Source organism: Heteronotia binoei, chromosome 5 (genome assembly GCF_032191835.1).
Source record: "Heteronotia binoei isolate CCM8104 ecotype False Entrance Well chromosome 5, APGP_CSIRO_Hbin_v1, whole genome shotgun sequence".
NCBI lineage: Eukaryota > Metazoa > Chordata > Lepidosauria > Squamata > Gekkonidae > Heteronotia > Heteronotia binoei.
In genome coordinates, this window is record NC_083227.1 from 156,378,290 (window position 1) to 156,404,027 (window position 25,738).

Consider the following 25,738-nt stretch of genomic DNA (forward strand, 5'->3'; position numbering starts at 1 on the left):
GTAGTCCATTTTAAACTTTCATATGTAACTTTTCCTTTAAAATACCATCTGATACTATTTTTCTTCCAGGAAGAAGAACATTTTAAAAATGCAAATCAACATCATTTCAGTAGGAGAATTTGCTTCCTCTACTTCTAGTGCATGCTAAGTTTCTTCAGTATCTGTTAATCTGAATATGTTGGTTTCACATGTCATTTGTATCTTCACAGATTGGAAATCTCCAGCTACACAAACTAGATGAACTTGACTGTCTTGTTAAAGGCTTGCTGTATATAGATTCTGTCAGTTTTAATGGGCAGGCAGAGTGCTACTACTTTGAAAATGCGTCAGAACCTGAACGGTGCCAAAAGATGCCTTTTAATCTGGATGATCCATACCCTTTGCTGGTTGTAAACATTGGTTCAGGAGTCAGTATTTTAGCTGTCCATTCCAAAGACAACTATAAGAGAGTAACTGGAACAAGGTAATAATTTTAATGCATGCCAAGTTAGAACGTTACATAGAATTAGGATCTGGAATGTCAGATATTCATTATGAATGTACCTTTGAGCATGATGGACAGGCTTTGTTGCTCTTGGTAATGCATTGGAAAATGTGCTTTATAAACACTTGTTGTATGTTTATTACGCTTTTCGTGACATTTCAAAATGTATGTACAGGTAGAAGTGGGGGAGTTATAAAGGGATGGAGATTGTCTCTGGGATAGAAACATTTTTGTTGTGATTTATCTAGACATATGAACATATGAAGCTGCCTTATACTGAATCAGACCCTCGGTCCATTAAAGTCAGTATTGTCTTCTCAGACTGGCAGCGGCTCTCCAGGGTCTCAAGCTGAGGTTTTTCACACCTACTTGCCTTTTTAGTGGAGATGCCGGGGATTGAACCTGGGACCTTCTGCTTCCCAAGCAGATGCTCTACCACTGAGCCACCGTCCCTCCCCCTGTCCATCATCATTATTATGGGTGATTGCTGCTGTGGTAACAGTTCTGACAACAAAGTCATGATCCTGGCTTGTAAGGCTACCTCAAGTCAATTTTTGATAATCCTGATATAACAACAAATAACGGCTTGTGGAAAACTGGTATGCAAAGGGAAGAAGGAGCATATGAGCCCAAGGATCCTTCCTGATCAGTTCACATAGTGCAAAAGATTTGACTTTTTTTAGTGAAACTTGAACATTATATGACATTTTCCTAAGTCACTCTTCCATGCTTCTTTGTAATTTATCCACTTGTAAGAACTCAATTCCTCAAGTAACTTTCAAAGAAACATTTGGGGGCATATATGAAGAATGCATTGCTTACTTTGTGTTATATATTTTGCTTCTTTAAAAATGTATCCTCCCAGCCCTTTCATATTTTGTGGACTGTAACTGCAGTTAAATGATGTACTAAGTATGAGTTTGCGAGAAACGTTTCTTGTAAAGTCCACCATTCTCAGATTTGTTAGTTGAGTTGGCGTGAAACTGAGATTGGTTTAGTCATTGGACAGCCTTGTCACAGCAATATATAAAAACTGTTAGTTTTTGAAGTGTTATTAAGTTCAATTACACTATTTCTTTTTTCATACCAGTCTAGGTGGAGGGACCTTTCTTGGTTTGTGCAGCTTACTGACTGGATGTGAAAGTTTTGAAGAGGCTCTGGAAATGGCATCCAAGGGAGACAGCACACATGCGGATAAACTAGTCCGTGATATTTATGGGGGAGATTATGAACGATTTGGGTTGCCCGGGTGGGCTGTGGCCTCTAGGTAGGTAAATGAACGCTAATGCTAAAAATGTTCATTAAATGAGATAATACTGAATTAAGATGCCTGTGAAAAATTGGCAAGTCTAATAATTTACAAATATATCAGAAAAAAGTACAGTATTCAGATTTCAAATGTGTCATTTATAAAATAACATTTTTCAGCCACATAAACTGAATTTGTGCCCTTATCAGAACAGCTGTCCTGGATCAGACGAAAGGTTATCTACTACAGCATTCTTTTCCAACATTAAACTACAAGCAGGGGTGCAGATGCTAAAGTCTCCCCTGCTTCCCCCACCCTTCCACTGATACTCAAAGGCATGCTGTGGATCTATACTAGGGGTGTCAAACATGTGGTTCAGGGGCCAGATCAGGCCCCCAGAGGGCTCCTATCAAGCCCCCAAGCAAGTGGTATCATCTGCTTCCTTCTCCTTCTTTCTTGCTTCCTTCTATGTATCAGCTTGCTTTGCAAGCCTTGCTAACTCACAAAGGAGCTACAGAGCAAACCGCTGTTTTCTCCATTGGCTGAGGCTCCTCCTTTGGGGAGGAAGGGGGGGAGGCAGAGCTTGCTTTGCCAGGCTCTCTCAATCGCACAGCAGAGCTACTGAGCCAAGCCTCTCTCCCTTCTACTGGCTGAGGCTCCTCCCCCTCCTGGTCTGGGGAAGGAAGGAAAGCGCCAGCGCTTCATTTGCTCAGTTCCCTGGTTCCTGTGGGAGAAATACAAAGAAGGCACCTTTAAGACCAATGGGCGCTAATGTTTTAAGTATATTTTAAGGTTGAAAAAGAAAAAAAAAGACATTGTGTTTGTCTGTGTCCTTTATAAAGTTTATATCTCCGCTACCTAATTTTAAATAGGTACTCCTATGGCTCAGCCCAACATGGCCTGCCCCGACAAGGTCTCACTTACGTCAGATCCGGCCCTCATAACAAAGGAGTTTGACACCCCTGCTCTGCACATTAATTATGCCTTATGTAAAGTATTTTGTTTTGTATGCACTGCATCATTGGGTGTTTCTGAGTTCTAGTATTATGAGAGGTAAAAGACATTCACCGTACTTTATTAACTCCATGCATAGTTTTAGGAACCTGATCATGGCACCCTGTAGTTGTTTTGTTTTTTTTTCAAAGCAGAGAATTCCTAAGCTTTTCCTCTTAGGCAGATTCTCCAGCATCTGGATCACTTTAGTCTCAATCTTTTCCAGGTGTACAGTACCCCTTTTTGAGATGGGATGACCATCAGTATTCCGAATGCAAATGTGTTATAGGTCTGTATCTGCTATTACGATACTGGCAGTTTTCTTTTCAGGGCTCTTGCCTAATAATCCATGGTATATATTTTACCTGTTCTTACTACAGCCACATTTGGGGTTGGATCCAGCAACCCGTCGGTTGCTGAGAGTTATCTTTCCTCCTCCCTTCCTATCTCTTCTTTCAGCACGTCTCTGCTGACAGAAAAAGGGAACAATTTCCCCCTTTTCCTCTCATCACTGCAAATGTCCCAGCTTGTGTGGGAGTCTGTAGGTCCTGCAACCCTGAGAATAAATTTTCCTGTGGTAAGAAATGACTGTGGAGAGCGGAGAGCTTGAGACATTGGAAAAATACACAGTTGTGGCTATGGGTCATTGAATCCATCCATCTGAGGAGCGGTTCTTCCCTGGTTTTCATTGAAAGATCCACCGTACTTCCAAGATTGATCTTTTTGCAACTGATTCAATTCAGACTTCAGCAGTGTATACATAATGTTAGGATATTTTGCTCCAGTCACTTTATATTTAACGGTGAACTTCATTTGCTATGTAGTTGCCCTCTTGCCCAGTTGAGTGGTATCCTCGTAGAGGTCCTCACAATTCTCTTTTACATCTAATTAGATGCCCTCTGCAAACATGGCTACTTAAGTTTTCATGGTATTTTTTTAAAAAAATATTTTGTGCATTCCTCATTCAAGCATCATAACAGTTCAGAGTAGACTATGTTGGTTCCCTTTCAAAGTGTTCCTAGTATGCATGTTCTCCGTAAAGTATCCCTGATCTCCGTAAAAGGCTGACATTTGCTGTCATTTCCTGCTATATTTTCAGGGTCAGTTTCTAGTCTCCTGCATTTACATTGTCTTTTTTGGAGGGGGGGGGGGGTGTTCCCAAAATAGATCCTTTTCAACTCCTATTTTGCCCAGGAGTTAACTTGAAAGCTGTATTACTGAAAAATCTGCTTACTGTATGATAAAGCTGTTAAATTAATCATCTATTGAACAAATTTGATATTAAGTGCCTGGTTCATTTTTTTTTTTATGGTCAGGTTGCCTTAAAATATTTCTTAGTGCCTAAGAGGATGAAGCCTTTTCTTCTGACATCACTGTCTCATGATCCATGCCTGATCTTTGCATAGATAGGTGGCAGTTCTGAAAATGGGACGGTGGCTCAGTGGTAGAGCATCTGCTTGGGAAGCAGAAGGTCCCAGGTTCAATCCCTGGCATCTCCAAAAAAAAGGTCCAGGCAAATAGGTGTGAAAAACCTCAGCTTGAGACCGTGGAGAGCCGCTGCCAGTCTGAGTAGACAAGACTGACTTTGATGGACCAAAGGTCTGATTCAGTATAAGGCAGCTTCATATGTTGAATGTTAACTCTGATATACTGGTAAATGTTCCATTGTACCGTTTGTCATATAAACAGGCAAATGCAGCATATTGCATCCAGTTGTCTCACAAATGAAGAAAGTATATGGTCAGATCCCCCCATTGAAAATAGACTCTCTTTTGTAATTATTATTACCAAAAAACTCCTCTCCTAAATCCAAAAGGGATATGATTGGCACAAAAGCATATTGGTTCCTCATTTGAGGTCCTCTTTGAAAAGATGATATCCCTTCTCTTACCTTGAGACTCTCATGCTCCATTATAGTAGAGGATTGGTCAGTGTGGGAGTACAAACTCTACCGGCATATTAACTTCAAATTTATATATATAGCCCATGCTCTGTATGAAGCAAAGCCTAGCAGTAACAAAACTGCAACTATGTAAAATCAAATTAAATAATAGATCAAAAATTCAAAAGACTTTCTCCATTCAAGTACATTCAAATACAGTGATTATTTTGTTTTATTACTATAATCTGGTTCTTCCGAAGAGCACAGGATGGCTTACGTCGTCATCTCATCCATTTTCACAACGACCTTGAGAGGTTAGGCTGAGAGTAGGCACTTGGCCCAAGATCACTTAGTGAACTTGCATGGCCCTAGCTTGCCATAATGACCCCTGACATTTCCTAGTTGATTGGCTATTAAGAGTACAGAGGCACATTGGGCAAAAAATAGCTTTATACAGCTTTCTGAATAGAGGTCTGCATTTCTATCTATGCAAGCTGCAAATATTAAGAGCCCCATGGCGCAGAGTGGTAAGCTGCAGTACTGCAGTCCAAGCTCTGCTCACGACCTGAGTTCGATCCCGGCGGAAACTGGGTTCAGGTAGCTGGCTCAAGGTTGACTCAGCGTTCCATCCTTTTGAGGTCGATAAAATGAGTACCCAGCTTGCTGGGGGTAAAGTGTAGATGACTGGGGAAGGCAGTGGCAAGCCAACCTGTAAAAAGTCTGCTGTGAAAACATCATGATGCGATGTCACCCCAAAATTGTAAACGACTGCTTGCACAGGTGACTACCTTTACCTTTATGCCGAAAATATATCTTATCGGGTATATTTCAGCATCCCAAAGGTATCCAGTATCTGTTGAGAAAATGGAACAAGAAAAATCTTGGTCGCTTGCTAGTGTTCATCAGCAACCTCCCATGTTAGGTAGTTTGGCATTAGGAGTTAGTGCTTCAGAGCAGGGTTTGCTGAACCCAGGTTTTTGCTTTAGAAGCTAACTGGGTGATTTCAGACCAGACACAGACTCTTAGCCTAACCTACCTCACATATTGAAAGAGAGAGGAATGATGAAAGCTGCTTTGGTCCTCACTGTAGAGAAAGACTGTCCTTTTCCTAGGTAGAGGCTTAAGGGAGGGAGGAGGGATGGAAAAGTGAAATCAGAGGGGTAGATACAGTTAGGTTGATGGTTCACTGAGAAGAAGATAGGGTTGCCAACTCCAGGTTGGGAAATTTGAGGGGTAGTGCCTGGCTAGGGTGGGGTTTGAGGAGGGGTGGGTACAATGCCATAGACTCCACCTTTCAAACCAGCCATTTCCTCCCAGGGAATTATTGTTACCAATCTCCTGGTGAGGGCTGGAGATGACTCAGAATTACAACTGCTCTCCAGATGCCAGAGGTCAGCTTCCGTTGAGAAAATGACTGCTTTGCAAGGTGGACTCTGTGTCATTATACCTGGCTGAAGTCGCTTTCTTCCTGCTTTGGTCCCTCCTGTGGAAAAAGACTATCCATTTCCTAGGTAGAGGCTGTAGGGAGGAGGGAGGAAATGGAAGGCTGAACTCAGATAAGTTTATCTACAGAAAATGGCCACCTTGAGGCACATACTCTATGGCAGGGGTGTCAAACATACAGCCTGCGTGTCGGATCCAGCCCCCAGAGGGCTTCAATCAGATCCTCCAGTATCTGGCTGTTGTCTGCTTCATTTTCCCTCATCTACTTTATTCAGTTGACATTTTGTGTTTCTCCCCCAATAAGCCAGCCAGCAAAGCAGCCTCTCCCTGCTCTTCCATCTTCCCCCCTCCCTTTTCCCAAAGGGAGGAGGAGGGAGAAGAAGCCTCAGCCAATGAAGGAGCTTGGCTCTATAGCTCTGCTGTGTTGATTTCGTTTGCCAGGCTCAATCAATCACACTGCAGAGCTACTGAGTAGGAGTGTGCAAAAAAAAAAAATCGGATTCGGAAATATATGGGGGGCGAAAAATTCGGAATACCGTATATTTCCAAATACCGGTACTCAGAATAACTGCGTATATGGTAGATGTGCGGCTATTTCCGAATATATGGCTCCATAATACCCTATGGCCATTGAAATCAATGGCAAAATAGGGTATATTGGAAGCTACCTGGAGGGGAGGGGTTTGAGGGAGAGACTCTCCCTTACAAACCCCCCAAGTCCCAAAAGATTGGGCCAGGGGGTCCCATTCCAGGGGCACCCAAAGAGGGTGCTCCTATCCCACCGTTATACCCTATGGGCCATTGAAATCAGTGGCAACATAGGGCATAATTAGAGGCTACTGGGGGGCAGGGGGTTTGAGGGAGAGCCCCCAAAACTGCAGGGAACTCGCAGGAGACCCTCCCCTACAAAACCCCCAGGAAGACCAACTGCTCAATTGTTCAGGGTTGCAGGCAATTGCAATGTGGGCAGACAATGTCACCCATATACCGAAAAGACACACTCACTCTGCACGCTCGTCGGTGGGCATGAGAGGAACACCTTGACCATGGAGGAGAGGGCCAACCAGACACTCTCCTTTGTTACCCAGTAGTCCAAAGGAGACGTTTCCTGCCACTTGTTGGGCTCTGAAAGATAGTCCCTCACCATCACAGCACCCGTATCCGCTCTCAGGAGCCTACCACTCCCATAGGAGTCAATGAGCCGCCCGATGAGTGTCATCTCGGGACTCATTGTGGCATGAGTCTGGTGGGAAACACTGCCTAGCCGGGGAGGTTGGGAATGAACAGCAGTGGAAGTGGCAGATGAGCTGCATCCACCCCCCTCCTCCTCAGCTACAGGCACTGGGCCCGCCCTGACTCTGCAGCGCTCAACCTTCTGAGAGAGCTCGTCTCGCCAGTGATCGAGCTCATTGGCCCGCTCAGTAATTGTGCCCTTAAGGCGTGGGTCTAACATGGTCGCCATCATGTAGGCCTTATTCTGGGTGAAAGTCTGAAAGCAGGCCTCAAGCCCTTCCTGCAGCCTAACAGGGCGCGCACCGCTGGAAGAACATCTGCACAACCTTGAGCTGGCACTGGAAACGAGGCCAGGTCCTCACGGGCCATGTGGACCATGGGGATGACCAGTGCGATGCTCGCCGTGTCAGACGAGAGCATTTCTGTGTGGGTTTTGAAAGGCTCAAGAATCTCGACAGTCTGAGAAATGACCACCCAATCCTCTTGGGTGAGACGGTTCTCATCTTGAAAGACCCTCGTCTCAGAGGCAAAGGCATCCAGGGCTGCTCTCTGCTCCACCATGCGCTCCAGTATGGCACAGGTGGAGTTCCAGTGTGTGCCGACGTCACCAATCACGCGGTGCCCTGGCATGCCTGTCAGTGTCTGTTTCTCACATAGCAGATACGAGTCCGTCTTGCTGCGTGAGAAGTGACCCATGATGTGTCGACACTTCTGGAGTAGAAGTCTGTACTCATGGGTTGTGGCTAGATACCGACGATCCTGGCTTTTCGTCTGGCCCAGTGCGTCTTTAACCACGAGGTGGAGAAGGTGGGCCACGCAAGGAAGGCGTTGTAGGCCCTGACGCTGGACAGCCACCTTGATGTTGGAGCCACCGTCAGTCACCACGAAGCCCGTGGCGACGTCCCTGCTGCCTACCCAGCCCTCTAACTGCTGTGAGAAGATGGCTCTGAGAGTGTCCGCTGTGTGCAGCGCGTCGACTGCTTTGGTGTGCAGCAAGGCCCAGCGATAGCCGGCCTAGCGGCCCTGACCCTTCCTGCTGCTACTACCACCCCCACCCTGCAGCTCACTGGGTTGCCACCAATGCGCAGTCAGGGAGAGATACCCCTCGAACGCATGATGGGAGCTCCAGATAGGTGAAATGAACAGCCCCCTGGCAGCACGGGACAAATGCACCTTCACCACAGATCTGGTCGCCCTGAAAACAGATGGCACAATGGTCCTGCTAATGGTGGTTCTAGCAGGAACTTTGTACCAGGGCGCCAGGTACTCGAGCAACCCTAGCACCCCAGGATTCTCGACCGCTGAAAATGGAAGCCCATGGGCGACCGCCCTGGCAAGGTTCCAGGTGATCACCCTCCTCTTGGCACACAGATGCCACCCCACCAATCATCTCAGGCAGAGATGGCTGGCATCCCTTCACTGCCACAGAACTCTCCTGGAGAGCTCTGGAGGTAGTCGCGATGGGACAGACCTCCTGGCTGGGTGGTGTTGGCCGCTAGGGCACCCCAGCACCAGCCTGCTTCTCCCCCTTAAGAAGCACCGCCTTGGTGAAGGGCTCAAGGTCGGAGTGCTGGGAAAGAGGCTGTGGAGTGGGGGGGGGGAACCTGGGTCCTCCCCCTCCACTCCTTGGTCTTGTCCCCAGGGCCCCTCTTCTGCTGCCTGTCACTCATGTCAAACCTACGCATGGGGGGGGGGAAACCTGGGTCCTCCCCCTCCACTCCTTGGTCTTGTCCCCAGGGCCCCTCTTCTGCTGCCTGTCACTCATGTCAACCTTGGCCAGTCTCACACAACCTGAACTGAGAGTGGGGTTTTTTACAAACCTGACTCACTATCCTGTACCCTGAACCAACAGGTGCCCTGACTTCTTTTTAAAAACCCTCCCACCAAAACTTGTTTGTTTTTTTGGTCCCTAACCTATCCTCCTTTGGGTTGGGGTAGTAGTAGTCTGGTAAAATTTAGGAGACTAGGTGATCCTGCCTCTACCTGGCTACAGTTTTTAAAAGGCTACCTTGAGATGAGGGCAATCCTTGTTATATCCTCCTAGTTAAACTTCTCCTAACTAGATCCTGGGACAAACCAGATTTCCTTGCAAATTAGAAATCAGGTGTCCCCTATAACTAAAGAGAAGCTGTGGTTTACCCTATGGAAATCTAAGGATGCACCAGCTTTCAGTGGCTGAAAGCAAGATGCACTGCAACCCTAGTCTCTTTAAAAGGGAGCCTGATGTGGCCTAGTAGTCACGCTGCCTTTTATGAGAAACCTAAAATCTTTTTAAATCGCCCCTATCTGGCCTAGTTGAATTTTAAACAAAGATAAAGTCCTAAACTGGATTATTTTTTTTAAAATTTCAAAAAACACAATCCCTAAAAACACCCTTATTTGTAGAGCAGCCTCTTTGCTGGCCCTAGCCAAACCACAAGCACCCTCAGACTTCAAAAATAACTCTATAAAAACATGAAAGTGACCCATCCCACACACCAACCCCCACACCAACCAGAGGTAATTTTAAAAAACCAAAACATGACAGAAAGAAACTTAACTTTTAACCCACCCCAAAACCAGAACCAGGAAAAGGGACAACAGGACAGGATGCAAAACCAGCAACAACAGAGAATAGATCCAAAAAGATCACTGAGAAAAGGCCAACAAACTCAACTGTTTAAAAAGTGACCTTTTTAAACAATGAAAATTAGGCCAAACAGCCCCACCCCCACCCCAAGAACCAGAATGAGAAGAGAAAAGGAACAACAGCAGCAACAAATCAAACACAGAATCCTTTTAAAACAGTAAAAATCTTGACTTTTAACAATACAGGAACTTTACCAACCCCTCCCCCCAAAAAACCTTCACCCTAACCCCAAGAAATCCAAGCCACCCAAATCAGGAAAAGTAAAAGGACACTTCACTTTTAAAAGTCCTCTCACTAAAGTAAGATATGGGCAAATTGGCAACCCCCCACCCCCAGCAAAGCCCCCTAACCCCAAATAAGCTACCCAGTACTCACCCACCCACATCTGGATAAGTAAAGGGACTCTGAGTCTTAAAAAGTCCTTTTACTAACTAAAATACAAACAAGAACCCCAAGACTGTCTTACCTTAGATGTCTTCTCTTCTCCAGGCAGGTCAGGCAAGGCTGAGAGAGAGCAGCAGCAGCTGATGCCAAGGACCAGCGCAGCACAATCTCTCTCACACACCGACACAGCAGCAATGGAATGGAGTCTAGCCAGGCGGACGCCTTAAAAAGGTTCTCTGGCCCCACACAGAGCAGTTTCAAAAAATACCACTGCTCTGTGATTGGCCAGAGAACACTGTGTACTTGGATACCCAAGTAAACAAAAGAACAACAATGTTGCTGATCTCTGGGGGATTAGCCCAGCCATCAGCTACAAAACAGTCCTGCAAAGCATGCATTTGCAATGCATTTTGCAAATGCATGCTTTGGATTGGCTGTTGGGGCTCCTCTCCCCCTCCCCCTCCCTCCCTGATCCCAGGGAGGCTATGGGAGAGGTGGGAAAAGGCTTCCAATGGCAGGAAAGGAGGCAAGCAGCTCCCCTGAAGCTGCAGAAGCTTCTTTCCCGCCTTTTCCATGGAGTTCCATATACTTCTGAATATCGATTCGGAAGTATACAGGGAGCCATATACGGCTCCCATATAATGGCTTCCAATTGGATTCAGACGTATACAGCACCGTATACTTCCGAATCAGGGGTGATTCGGTGGTTTCTTTGGTTCGGCCAAACCGAATGCACACTCCTACTTCTGAGGCTCCTCCCTCTCCTTGTCCCTTGGGAAGGAAGGAAAGAGCTTCTTTTGCCCAGTCCCCACTGCAGGAGAGATACAAAGAGCACTTTTAAGACTAGCAATGTTTTATTGAAGGTATGAGCTTTTGCTTTTTGTCTTCCTACACACACGCACACAGTTTTGTTGGGCTTGTTATGGGCATAATTGGGTTCCCCTCCTCTTTTTCACTATATTCATGCCCTCCAGTCTTTCTCAGCAGGAAGGCATGTGAACTATTTAGAAGATCAATAACAAGCCAGGATTAGACTGAGAGTGTGTGTCCAGCCCAGATTTTCTCAGCAAATTTCTCTTGATATTTCTTTTACATTTTCTTTTGATTGATGATCTTGAACATAGACTTCCCAGCTAGTAAGTAGGCTGATACTGGCCAATGTACATGGCTGTTTCTCTGTTCTTGCAATGCCACATATTTTTCTGGGGAAGACTATAGTTTTGTAGACAAGCACATAGTCCTCAGTCTGTGCCATGGTACCTTCACGTGTTTTTGACTAGCACATGAAGCAGCTTCTGCACAAAAGTTCATAATGCCCAGCTGCTTCATGTTTTCCTCTGGGTCTTAGGCTCAAAGCATTGACCATGAGATCTCTGTATTGAATGTCAATAAATCAAAAGGAGGTTTGCGACTTACAGATGTGCACACCTGAACAACACCTTAACAGCCTACTCAAGATCGGTACAGTATAGACATTGTCTGCAGTTTTTGATGCAGTAATTTCTAGCAAGAGGTGACGTTTGTCAGAGGCTGTACAACAAAATCTTGCAAGCGTGCTAATGTTTTAAGCATGTTTTATTTTAAGTAAAAATAAATATTTGTGTTTGTGCCATTTATAAAGTTGATATGTCTGCTACCCGGCATTACATTTTATGGTACACATGGCGCAACCCAACCAAGTCTCTTATTTCACATCTGGCCCTCATAATGAGTTCGACACCCCTGCTCTGTAGTATACCGTAACACAACCATAGCGGGGTACAGAAACCCAGATCGTGTCACAAGCTCACACTGATGCTAAATGCCTCGAGGCTGAATATGACAGGAAAAGGCAGCAACAACGCATTGCAAACGAAAGGAATGCTAAACTTCAGTGTCTGTGCGACTGTTGTCATTCCTCCACACATACCCTCCATAATTATTCTTCCTTATCTCCATTCTGGGTCTTTTTCAGGGCTTTGAGCCACCACAGACACAGGGGGACACATACATACATTGGGGTGGGCGGGGGAGCCAGCATCTGTTTCAGCTGTGGCGTGGGTGGGAAAACAGCATATGGGGGTGAGTGAAGACTAAGGGGTTGGTGGGTGGGAAAACAGCAAGGTCGGAGGTACTCGCCCAGAGCCTCTTTCTAGAGCCCATTGTGTTTTTCCCCAGAACAGGACTTATTCCTAGTCAGGCTAGGAATGTATGTATATTCTTCCATCTTCACATGCTGCGATAGTGTGCTGAATCTGTACGAAGTACATAGTCGCAAAGTTAAGCTAGGAAAGGTTTAGACAAAGCGGACAGTGGAAACCAGCAGGATCCTGAGTCGGGCTTTAGTTTTTGCGTGGAGCTTCTTCCCCAATAGATAATTAGGATAAATCGGCGCTTGGTGACACGCAACTTTGTGGTGAACAGGTAACGTTAAGCTAAAAGCTAACCTTGGGAGGGACGGTGGCTCAGTGGTAGAGCATCTGCTTGGGAAGCAGAAGGTCCCAGGTTCAATCCCTGGCATCTCCAAAAAAAAGGTCCAGGCAAATAGGTGTGAAGAACCTCAGCTTGAGACCCTGGAGAGCCGCTGCCAGTCTGAGAAGACAATACTGACTTTGATGGACCAAGGGTCTGATTCAGTATAAGGCAGCTTCATATGCAGGAGGGACGGTGGCTCAGTGGTAGAGTATCTGCTTGGGAAGCAGAAGGTCCCAGGTTCAATCCCTGGCATCTCCAAAAAAGGGTCCAGGCAAATAGGTGTGAAAAACCTCAGCTTGAGACCCTGGAGAGCTGCTGCCAGTCTGAGAAGACAATACTGACTTTGATGGACCCAGGGTCTGATTCAGTATAAGGCAGCTTCATATGTAACCTGATCAAGCCAGAGCATGGCATGAACAGTAAAAGAAGGGTATTAGTTTACACAAACTCAGAGTTCACTTTGTATCAGCACCTGTTTAAGTGGATACATTGGTACCTAATGCGTGGCCACATTTTGGAGGATCAGGTGTTATTTCCATAATGTATAGTAGTAACAGAAGAGGTTAAAAGCTGGCAGGCTTCGTTTTGATTTGAGTACTTTGTGCTCCCTTTATAATGTATCTGGTCTTTGTTTAATTCTGTCGCATATAACTTATGTGTTCTTCCTGTTGGGCCTAATATAAAGGAAAACTGATATTTAGGCTATCAAAACACTATGCTACCTGGTACAGTCAGTCATGCCCTCAGACTCCAAAGCTAAAAATGTAGTTAATCAAAGCTATAAATGCTGCATCTAAGACTATCTGAACAACTGAAATCATTTCTCAGGTGTAAGTTTCAAAATAGATGGCAAGTACAGTCATGCTTACTAGCTTTGTGCTACCATGTTTCTTAATTCAGCTGCTAGTGGTTGTGCAGGACTGAAGAACTATATTTCGGAGAGCTGTTCAGAATAGCCAGGCAACTTGGTCATGAATGTTCCTACTCGGTATAATAGAAGTTTGTGTCCAGAATTTAAAACCGTACCATCTTTTACAATCTTATTTTCTAGCTTTGGGAATATGATCTACAAGGAAAAGCGGGAATCTGTTCGTAAAGAGGATCTGGCTCGAGCGACGTTGGTCACTATCACCAATAATATCGGCTCTATAGCGCGAATGTGTGCTGTAAATGAGGTAACCGGATGGGAGGGAGGAGCAGTGACGTCACAAAGCTTTTAAGGTTCAGTGTGGAAGAAAACAGAAGTTTCTTAAATCTGTGATTTCTTCACTGGGGCAAGCAGATGTGTGTTACTTTTCTACTTCTGTTACATTTCTGCTAACTGCTCAGACTCATCTTTAAAAGGCTTTCCATCATATTTGGGAGAATTACATTCCCCGCACTAATTAAATCCAGAATATTCTGGGGGGGTTTTGAAAGCAGACTGGTGACACGACTGCTTTTTGGAGCTTCCGTTTTCAGCAAGGGCTGAACCCAGGTTACAGAGAAGTGAAATGCGGACACTTGTGTTGATTGATGAGCCTGTGTGTCGAGAGAATTTTTTCAAAGTTGTCATCATTTGGAATACTTCTCACTGTCTTTGGCTTCTTTACAGTGCTGCCTTGTTGCATATGGATCAAGCAGCATTGTACAGGGCTATGAAGACTTTGAGTACTTCTTCACAGTGAGTGTAATGATTTACTTCAACTAGCTTCACAATAATTTGCAATATTCCCCTTACAGTTGATAGAGATTTCTAAAGTGAACGTAGGGGGTGTATGTACATGTATTTGCTTAATCAGCTGTTGCGCTATGCCAGTTGATGTATGGCTAGAAATTGGCTTACGGTTTGAAATGTTCTTCCTTTTTTCTCTCCCCCCCACCCCCCACCCCAAACTTTGGTCTTTGCAGTTGTCTAGATACATGTTTGTCGATAATAGTGGTTTATATTTTCTCTGGGCAGCTGAGTTCTTGCTAGTGAGGACAGGCATTTGGTACAGAGGTGAGGTAGTGATCATATGAACATATGAAGCTGCCTTATACTGAATCAGACCATTGGTCCATCAAAGTCAGTATTGTCCACTCAGACTGTCAGTGGCTCTCCAGGGTCTCAAGCTGAGGTTTTTCACACTTATTTGCCTGGACCCTTTTTTGGAGATACCAGGGATTGAACCTGGGACCTTCTGCTTCCCAAGCAGATGCTCTACCACTGAGCCACCGTCCCTCCGACATATGAAGCTGCCTTATACTGAATCAGACCCTCGGTCCATCAAAGTCAGTATTGTCTCCTCAGACTGGCAGCAGCTCTCCAGGGTCTCAAGCTGAGGTTTTTCACACCTATTTGCCTGGACCCTTTTTTGGAGATGCCGGGGATTGAACCTGGGACCTTCTGCTTCTCAAGCAGATGCTCTACCACTGAGCCACCATCCCTCCCCTGCTCTCCAGGGTCTCAAGCTGAGGTTTTTCATGCCTATTTGCCTGGACCCTTTTTTGGAGATGCCAGGGATTGAACCTGGGACCTTCTGCTTCCCGAGCAGATGCTCTACCACTGAGCCACCGCCCCTCCCCAACTCACATAATAGAATTGAGGTAGAGACATAAGGGTGAGGGATGGAAAGGCATGAAATTGAGAAGCTACTGAGATTTCACTCTTCTGGGGTGGTAGGGCTGTTGCTACGTGAAAGAAATATGAAATCAGCGGGTTTAATTAGATCCCCTCTGCCTTCTGAGTAGCTGTCTTCAGAGTGTTTTCGGGAATAGAATGCGATGCAGCACGGGCTTTCGAGCAAAAGGGGGATTTAATAAGAAAGAGCCACAAAGACCCACACAGACCTGTGGAAATAGGGCAGACTCCTCAGATGAGCAAAAACGCACTTTGGAATGACTTCATAGATTTCGCCTTTTCAAGCTGGAGTCCTCCCATGCCACACCCAACATTGTTTCTGAGGTCTCCCATCTAACATCAGGAGTAGTTTGTATGGCGTGCTCACTGGAAAGGGTATGACAACAAAGGTCCCTTTCCCAAATTCACTCACTTTGTGGATCAGTTGGGTCCGACCCATTTTCTTGAAGTTGTACTTAATTCTGCAGTACTTTTAAATGCATGACTTCTTTCGTCTATTCTCACATTAACACTGGTTCTAGAAAGTCTTCTTGTGAATAGGTTTACATGTTTAAACACAAGATAAATCATTCAACAAAAGTTAGATAACTTGTGCTATTCTGTTGCCTTGTACCCCAGTGAGGAATTTTTTTTTGCTTTTGATTATATCCCTTTAGAAAATAAACCGTGTTGTCTTTGTTGGAAACTTTTTGCGTGTAAATACCTTATCTATGAAGCTTTTGGCATATGCACTGGATTATTGGTCCAAAGGCCAGTTGAAGGCTTTGTTCCTCGAGCATGAGGTATGTATGACTACAGCTGTTAAATATAGTTGACCGTGTTTGTTTTCCAATAAGAATATCAGTTTTTAACAGTTTACCTTTTCTTCATTTCTGTTTTGGAAGAAGAACAGTTATGCAGAGAGAGTTTCTTCATACTTGAGTCTTTGGGATGGTGAAAGAAAAGCCGAAATGTGTGCATTCAGTTTAGAACAGGTGTTGAACTCATTTGCTATGACAGCTGGATCTAACATAAATGTAGTTTTCAAAGATTTCAGGTTTTCACGGCTGGTAACATCATTAGGGTTTGTAGAATCTTTCGGGATCAAGTGCCGTGTTCTACTGGAGAAAGTTTTCCTTCCAGACGTCTCCGTTCATTCCAGAAGAATGCAAAAATAAATGGACATATGACATTAGACATTAGAAGCCACAGCATTCAAAAACCAGTGGGGGAACATTTAACCTTCCAGAATATTGCTGACCTAAGAGTAGCAGTTCTTTTACAAAGGAATTACAAAGAGAGACTGCTGAATTGCAACTGATAATTAAGTTAAATGCATCCTCCACCGCTGAATTGAGGCCTAGATTTCCTGTCTCATAACCAATGCTTGCTGTTGTCATTTGGCATCTGAAACCACTCCACTCTCCAAAGTATAAGGGGCCAATGGAGTCACATTCTGGCTGTACCTGAGGAAGTGAGCAGTGACTCACGAAAGCTCATGCCCTGCTACAAATTTTGTTAGGTGCTGCTGGACTCTTGCCCCTCTCCACTGATCAAGCTTGCAAGCTGTACTGTTAGGTTTCTTTTCTTTTTTTTTCTTCATCTGCTTAAGCTGGGGAGGGCAGTCTCTCCAAGCGAAATAATATGTTAATTTCAGAAGGGCCCAAATCAACTAAGTGTTAGTGATGATGATAAAACAGTTGGAAAAAGCAAAGGGGGAACGAAGGAAGGCCGCCAACTAGGTGGGAGGGGAGAAAGGGAGACGTGTTGAACTTGATCATATGGAACCATAAATGTATTTTTAAATGCTTAGCCATCTATTTCCATTATTAAACAATGGTATTGGGTTATTAAGCGATAGAAACCAGTCCAAGTGTTCTAATGTCCAATCAGGGTCTTTGAAAGAAAATGAAATCCCAGATAGGAACAGTTCTTTGTGCAGGCTTTCAATCGTTACCATATTTATCAGAGAGCAAAATCATGACTCTTGCACGGTCTTTGTGCCTGTTACTAGGGATGGGCACAAATCGAGCTAAAAATGGCCAGTTTGTGGTTTGTTCCAAACTGGTTCATCTGAGCTTGCCTGAATATGAAAATGAACTGGACTTTTTTCTTGGCATGTTGTTTGGTTTGTGTTTTGTTAGTGTTACCAGACAACCTGGTGCCCACATGAATCTCCAGCCCCTGTGCTTCTAGTCAGTTTCCAGTGAATCTGACTAGAAGCGGCAGCGCCACTCTCCCCAGTCCTCTGCAGCTTCTAGTCAGTTTCTCTGGAAACAGTGTAGGAGGAGAGAGCAGAGCTGCCACTTCTAGTCAGTTTCCAAGCTTCCTGAGGGTGAAACCAACCAGAAGCTGCAGGACGGTTTCCCTTTCTTTCCCCAGCTTGACATACTCTTAGGAGAGCAGTTTACTTGGGGGCACCTGCTTTGTGGGGCTGTAGTTTGGCCCCCCAAACTCCAGTTTGCACCAAACTTGGAGAGCATGTAGAGGAGAATCCACTGAAGAGTTTACCACAAGTTTGGCATCTTTAACCCACTCAGGGGACCATTCTACGCCTTCCTGAACTGAACAAAGAATTGAACCATGAATCATTTGGGAAACTGGGGAAAAAAAGCCCCACAAACCTAATGAACCACGAAATGAAATGAACCATTGCTTTTGCATTACATGCCCATCCCTACCTATTCCTAAAAGGCTGTAATAGAGAAGGTATGAGTATTATTAAACGCTGCAGAGAGCAGCACTAAAAATTGTATGCACAGTTCTGTTTGTCTCCCATTTAGCCTTAGTTGCTGACTGTTTGGCCTAGCAAGGAAATCAAATGTGCAGGGCACAGTCTTCACAGTGCTTAACTTAATATATGCACAGCTGTGCCCTTGCTGCCAGTCTCAAGGTGAAAAGGAATCTGAGGTAACCCCGTAAGGGAAGGTTAACTGATGATAGAAGTAACCATGATAAGGAAAGGAGAGAAGAAAATGGCACATGCCAACAGATCACTGGGTAGGTGATGAACCTCTGAATATATGTCACGGCTCATTTGGAACATAACTTTTTATTGGTGGTATATAAACTATACTGGGTATGTTTCCTTTGTCAAATTTTTCACCAGCTCAATGAAAATAGGAGAGAGCGCGCTGCCAATATAGAGTGCCATACTATTTCATTATTTCTGTGTATTTGGGGTGTGTGTGTGGAATTAGTGCAACAGCTGAGCTTAAAATCTTCTTTCATCTACAGGGATACTTTGGAGCAGTTGGTGCCCTCCTCGGATTACCAAATTTCAGCTGAAGAGCAAAGCACCGCAGTACTGAGTTATCTCCTACCTTGATGTCACTATTGCATTATTTTTGTATCGACTGGAACCAAAGGGGGAAAAGGGCCACAGTCCTGCTATACATGTCTTTAATGGTGATGCTGTGTTGATGAGGCAGTCCACAAAATTCTGTAAGAAATACATAAAGGTGGTGGTGTATCGAGTCCTGATTAAACATTCAGTATGCAGTATGGCCTCTGAAAAACGAGCCAGAATTGAAAGATTAGCTGTCCGTATCCTCTATCCTGCAACACTAATCAAGTCTTTTGGGGGAAACGTCCCTTAAGGCTGTTTGCATCTAGTTGTAAGTCTCATTATGTTGTTGTGTTGAATGTTCATTTAAGTGTGTTTTTCCATCTATTCCAAAAAAAATGGTTCATAACCATATCTGGGTGCCATCTACTGCAAATAAAAGTTTTCAGTGCGGAAGACTTTCTTTCAGTGCAAGAACGCAAAAGTTGAAGTTCTTAATTCCAGCTATGAGTATTAACATTTTCAGAGAATAAAAGTACCAACAAGTGAAGACTTTGTATAGTTGAAGATGTGCATTCAGTAACAAATATATATTTTAACTACTAGACTGTGTAGTCGGGTTTTGTAAAACTCAACAATTTCCTTGTTTCTATAATGGTTAGGTTATATTGCCTGTGTTGGGGGTTCTTCTGCATAGGTTTTCCAGAGAAGCCTTCAAGGGTATTACATGGTTTTGGCAAGAGAAAATTCATAAGTTACCTATCTCCATAAGTGGGCCAGTAGAAGTGGTTGGGAGTCGCTCAGTGTTACAGTTGCTGGATAAAGAGATTTGCCAGGGTACTTGTGGTATAATGTCTCAATCTTATTTACTCGAGTTAATCATCTAGAACCTGTGTCTACCCAAAATGTGAAATCGGTGCACACTTATGGCCTAAGCACTATGTTACCTCCAGGGATTGTGCTGCAAATTCAAGATGACCAGCGTTCAGTGTATGTTGATACTGCAACAGTGGCCTTGGTGTAACCTCCATGTAATGGGGCTACTCCTGTATTTTGACAGTCTGTTTCAGACTTGATTGTAAAAGTTTACAGTAGTGGTATTATAGTAGATTGCTGCATCCAACTTTACCATAAGACCTCAGAGAAGATCGTCTCAGAAATCAAACTTCCTATGCACAGGGATGTATGTATAATTGTATCCTGAAGTAATATGCAGTTATTCAATCCATGAATAGAGTTTTTTTAACGGGGGAGTCTACCACTCGAATCGGAGCTCAAGCTGGCGCTTGACTTGCTTAATTGAATTGATACAATTTTGGCACACTGATATTTTGTACAACAATATATAGATGTCGCAGGTATCTCCAGATTATCTGGTGTGCTTGTTTCTCAATCAGTTCCATGCTGCTACTTTCCAGCAATGCTTAGTAGTATTTAGCTCTGAGTAGTACTGATGTTGCTTTCAGTGGGCTCCCAAAAGCTGTTTTCTACCTGTAGGGATTGAGAATGATCTTTGTAGCGCAGTGCAATGTCCAAAAGCTTTATGTTTTATCAGTCCACACTGAGAAGACAGAGTGTGCCCGGGGCAGCGTTTCTGGTGTTAACAGCACTTGAGGATTTTGATCCCATCTGTTGGGGGGTTTTTTTCCCCAAAAAGTGTAATGATTTCCTTCATATATTGTTATAAATGTAACCTTGTTTGCCTTTAAAATGTGTCTTAGCATCATGTCTTAAAATACAGCAAGCAGACTTTCACTATCCATTGCAAGTAACAACATTTGCTACATACCCTAGGCAGTAGAAGAGTCTAAAAGTAGCTGTGTTCTGTGTTGGTTGTCATTAGGAACAGAAAGTGGCTATCGGTGTGATCCTGTGCAGTTATTATAGTTTTACTTCATTGATTTTAGTGGATTTACAGTGGGGTAACTCTGCGTCAGATTGCATTATAAATGTACAACTGCACAAGTTAGCTGCTTCTATCCCTAGGCTTATTGGAATTACTGTTATTTTTAAAAAGAGAACTCTGCTATGGTATTGAGATTTAATTTGCAATGAAATCTACTGCAATCGGTTTAAGTACCAACAGAGCTTTTTTTTGTAGCAGTAACTCCTTTGCGTATTAGGTCACACACCTCTGATGTAGCCAGTCCTCCTGGAGCTTACGGTAGGCCATGTGCTAAGAGCCCTGTAAGCTCTTAGAGGATTGGCTACATCAGGGATGTGTGGCCTAATATGCAAAGGAGTTTCTGCTGCAAAAAAAGCCCTGAGTACTAAAATTACAACTTGGAATAAGCTCCATAAATAAATAGGCATCTTTCATGCTGCACTGATCTTTATAAGAATATCTTGTACTGTAGACCTTGATTTGAAGTGATAGGAGTTTCCATAATTAGACTTTGTGCTGTAGAAACCTTCTACGTGAACTTTTTTGTAGTATGGAAGTTGGTGCTGAGCAGTTCTTCCTTCTACAAATCCGTGTGTATTGAAGACTGCTGGCATGGGGCATAACTGGCAAGAATTGGGATATTTCTTCTGACTTTTAGGAAAGAAATTCCTAATGTGGTGGCCCTTGAATCCAGCACTCCTGAGTGCCACTCCTATTTCAAATAATTATTGTTTTATTGATGAGAATCTTTTTTACTTCAATAGTCTTGAATATTATCAGAAGCCCTCTGATTCCTTAATTGGCATACCTAGATTACCTAAATAGTGACATCACTAGACCATCAGGTAGTAAGTGACCCTTTTCCTCATTGTTCTCATACCAGGCAGTTTCTTCTCTGAAATATCAGTTCATTTTCATAGTTCATTTTTGGGCATTACAAATGTTTTCAGTATCCATTCCACCAAGGTATGTTGGAGCAAGTACTTCCTCTCCTAACGTTTATTGGATTCCTGTTCATTGAATGAAGGGATTAATGGACTGTGCTTTGACTTTCCTTGAGCAGCTTTTGCCCACATCTCATAATGTATTGCCACGTGCATAATTTTAAAGAACCATTCCATAAATGTGAGTAGTGCAGTGATCAGGCTACCTTTCTCATCGTTTGCCATGGCCCTGTTAACATGCTACACTGTTGTTAGTGCCATTGAGGCTTCTAGCATTACATAACCCCGCTGAGTCATGTTTTTATGTCACAGTTCATGTGCCGTAATATTTCTGTACATCGCTGCTTAAATATTTAGTAGCAGGAGTAAACCTTTATTCTCTTCATCTCCCTAGTTACACATTCTGTATGCACATGTATCTTTCCCTGTATGGGAAATTCAGGCAGTGTTACACTGCCAACATAAATATCCAGTGAAGTTATAGACTATCAAGTGTCTTTATTAAATGCATCTGTAAACTCAGCCTACAGCAATCACTTTGTTGCTGAAATCTTTGGCTATTCCTCAGGACTGCATCACAACAGTACGGTTAATAACCTACATTATGGAAGGAAGTGCAGGTCATTTGCAACTCTTTGCAGTGTGTTTCCATGGGGAAGGAAGAGTATTTTCCATTCCCCAGTACATGCAGTCATGTGCTAAGTTTTTGATTATTTGTTTAAAGCAGTCCTTGAAATCATGCTTTAAATACTTCCAGGTACTATACAAAGAGTACATTTTTGTTGCTTCAAGACTTAAATGCCTTGTTGCTTTGTAAATACTGCAGTGATCAATAAACCCTGACTGACTTGTCAGACAACTTATGAGGCAGTGGTTTTGTGCAGGTGAAATCAGAGGATGTTCTAAGAGTGGGTAGGATAATCCCTGAACCACCATTTTTTTAGTGTTTAACCAAATGCATTGTGTGTGTATGTGTTTTTTAAGCAGCCATCTTGCTACTATTCTGATACATTACAGAAGCCCTGTTATCTTACAGGGGCTTAACTGTAGCACTAGAAAAATATTGAGGACCAGGTTTCTGTTGACCAAAACATCTGTTTTGGAGCAAGGTTCAAATGTTCCATCTCAACTTCTGTATGGTTTTGTAGTGCTATGTTAAATGTCAAAGAATGCCGCACTTACGTCTGTGGCTGGGGCACACACACAAAAAAAATGCCTTAATTTACAGGTGATCTCCGCTAAAATTTTCTCAAATGGAGTAATATTCCAGAACATGTTGTAATACAATGGAGGTTCCCTATTCCAAAGACTGTTACAATATTAACCTCCAGCCACGCTAGAAAGAAACATAACTTGGCTGGCAAGTTTTCTCTTAGGTTCACTTCTCCATACATTAAAAACATGTTCATATGATCCGTGTGGGCGAGCAGTCGGAAGGAATGTGTCTGTGATTTGTAAGCAGTCACATCAATCTGACATGCATTCACCTGATGACATTTCTAAGGATTTGCCAAATCTGTGTCTAGCACTACTGCTGTAACAGTATAGCACTCAGAGGTGCATCTCTTTCATCGTTGTCACTATATCTTTTGTACGTTAGAAATGATAACCCGAAAATAAGCTTCTAAATGAGGCACTCTGATTAATTTGTGGAAAACTGTATGCTGAGAACAGTGGCTTTTATTGATTTGTGTCAAAAGGAGGTTACATTCGTTTAGTGCAGTAATTCATTATCCTTCTCCCTGCAATGGTTAAAGTAGGCTGACAAGGCAGAACCGCTTGCTCTTTGAACTGTGACTGCTTTGGGTTAGATAAGAAAACAACAGGCCTACTCAGCATGTTGGCGCTGTCGCTTCGTGGCAGCCTGGACTGAGAACAGTTTCCTTTACAATCATAGTTTAAAGTCTGATTGTTCTTACCAGAGAAACACGTTATCAGATTGTAACTACGTCTCACGGGCTTAAACCGTTCTACTTGAAACAGTTTGTCTTGAAACTGGCTTTCCATAAAAGACTGGCAAATGCATGCTGTGAGGTGGATTCTTTTGTTCAGAACTTTAGAAAGAACTGTTCTTGGGTTGTGTTGATCATTGTGTCTGTGTTTTTTTTTTTTTTTTTAAAAATTCAGATAACTTGGTCAACATAAATAATCCTGTGTAGACTGCAACCATCCCTGTACGTTCTGTATACACATTTACAAATTCCTAAGGTATTGTCAGTAAGCCTTTCCAGTAGGCTTGTTGCGTGGGTGAGAGTTCTTCTGGAATGGGAACAAATATGTTTTATTTCAGCATTAAGTTAATGCAGCTTTCTACAGCTTATTAGCTTTGAAGTTCAACCATTGCAAAGGGATTTTTTTTAAAAAAAAATAGGGTTTTGTAGATGAGACGCTTCAATTTAGTGTATTTGATAATTACATGTCAATAGAAAACAGGAGAAATATCATTCACTTTCCCCCTCCTGTTGACATTTTAATTGCATGCATTTTTAAAATTTATAAAAGACCCAATTTTTACTTTATGGTAAGTTCAAATTCTGCAGATTTGGTATATGTAAAACATCATAACAGACATTTCAGATATAAGTTGCCTTATGCTGCCTCAGTTCATATGGTCTCTGTTCTGTATTCTGACAATGAACTTTGTGTAAAAATGTATAATGTGTTGCAGATTTAATTCCTCGTTGTTAAATTATTTAACACACTTTGTAAATGGTTTAATTTATTTTCATCATCGATGCTTTCCTGTCACTTCCATGCAGCCAAATGATGGGATCCTATTCTGTAAACATAACCATCAGAACTGTATAAAAATGTTCTTGACTGCTTGCATGAGTAAATGTGAACTTTAATTCCCTGTTTGATGAATCTGCTTTTTTGTTACTTTCTAGTTTACTGTTCTGTATGAACAAACAGAACTTTGGCTTTTCTAAATAATTACCAATGGCTCCCATACTTATATGTTCCATGTACCATCACAAGCTGTCTTAATAAAGGGGTAAGAAACACGCATAGTCTCTTTTTTTTTCTTCAGTAGTAATTTTTCCTGACAAATTCAGCAGTTAGTATTGTTGTTGAATAGTGAAAATACATGGCCTCTTCGTGCAGATTGATTCAAATATCGATTTCACTGTGGTTCAGGAAGTCGTTAGGTCTGCTATTTTGATCCCAGTTCACTGATACATAGCTGGTTCGTCTTAGGATTGCCATGAATTTTGCAGTGAACTTGTTTGGCAGTCAAACCATACCTGTATGCTGGTCAAGGGTGTGCAAATAAGCTACTTGGAACAGCTGCTTAAAAAGTTTACAGCTGCCTGTTGGGTCAGAAGCTTATACATAACTCACTGGGATATCAGCTGTGAGATGGGTTCAGATTTGCCCATTAGAAGCAATGCTTTTGATCTTCCTCTTGTGAAAGTTTGTTTCCTTTGTAGTCCAAACCTGACAACTTGGGTTGGCGAGAAGGGCTTCTTTTCACCTCATGCCTTCCCACTAAGTTTGCTGCATCTCAGCAAGTCTGGGACGGGACATCAGAAGAACCTGATTTCCAACAGAATTGACTCCTTACCTCCCCCATAAAACCTCTCTGTGGAATGCAGAGCTAAATTTTCCCGGCTTGGAAGTCAATTTCTGATGATGCCTACAAATAGCCTATTCTGTGAACAGCCTGTAGATTAATTGGCTGCCTGATAGCCACTGGCAAGCTGAACTGGTAGGTGTTCAAACATTTGTAGTTTTGTGTCCTTTGTGCAGTCCTGTATCGGGAATTATGCAGCCACAAAGTTTTAGAGTTCATCTGAGTGCAAGACCCTCCCCTCTAGCAGTTCAAGTGCTGCCTAGTCACATGACTAGGGAAGGAAGGATTCACAGTTCTCAAAGAGTATGATCATTTCTCAAGGACTCTTCCTGGTAGAAAGTGCTTTTCAGTGTCTGTTACTGCTTAGTCTGGGCAGGACCTACTTTTGCCACAAGCTCTGTGTTCAGGCATTTTACACAAAAGGCGGAGTTTATTGCTTTTATATAAAAAAATGGGCTTGTGAATAGACTTGTTCCTATGATCGTATGTATTAAAATCAGATACAATGCTTAATGTGAGGACCAAGTAAAAGAAAAGTGCCTAGATCAATGGAAGAAAGCCATCAGGGTTTGTATAATGATGGATTTGTCAAAGGTTTCAAGGACAAGGTAGTTCTGAGAGATTTAACGGAGAAATCACAGTGGCAGGTATTTATTTCATTCATACCTCACATTCTCCCTATTTTATCCTTACACCAACCCTTTGAAGTGGGTGAGA

General features: G+C 43.2%; 1 protein-coding gene and 1 non-coding gene across 3 annotated transcripts in view; one reads left to right on the forward strand and one right to left on the reverse strand.

Annotated features, from left to right (window-relative positions):
- Positions 1-24,452, forward strand: part of PANK3 (pantothenate kinase 3) — a 32,780-nt gene extending 8,328 nt beyond the window's left edge. For both annotated transcript variants that reach the window (XM_060240610.1, XM_060240611.1), the window contains 5 exons: positions 210-463; positions 1,575-1,751; positions 13,803-13,926; positions 16,010-16,135; positions 18,570-24,452. In XM_060240610.1, the coding sequence (XP_060096593.1) occupies positions 210-463; positions 1,575-1,751; positions 13,803-13,926; positions 16,010-16,135; positions 18,570-18,620 (732 nt within the window). In that variant the 3' untranslated portion in view covers positions 18,621-24,452. The remainder of the gene's footprint in view (positions 1-209; positions 464-1,574; positions 1,752-13,802; positions 13,927-16,009; positions 16,136-18,569) is intronic.
- On the reverse strand, positions 15,089-15,163 carry TRNAL-GAG (transfer RNA leucine (anticodon GAG)). Its single transcript has one exon. It is a non-coding gene; the product is annotated as a tRNA-Leu (tRNA).
- Positions 24,453-25,738: the final 1,286 nt, after the last annotated feature.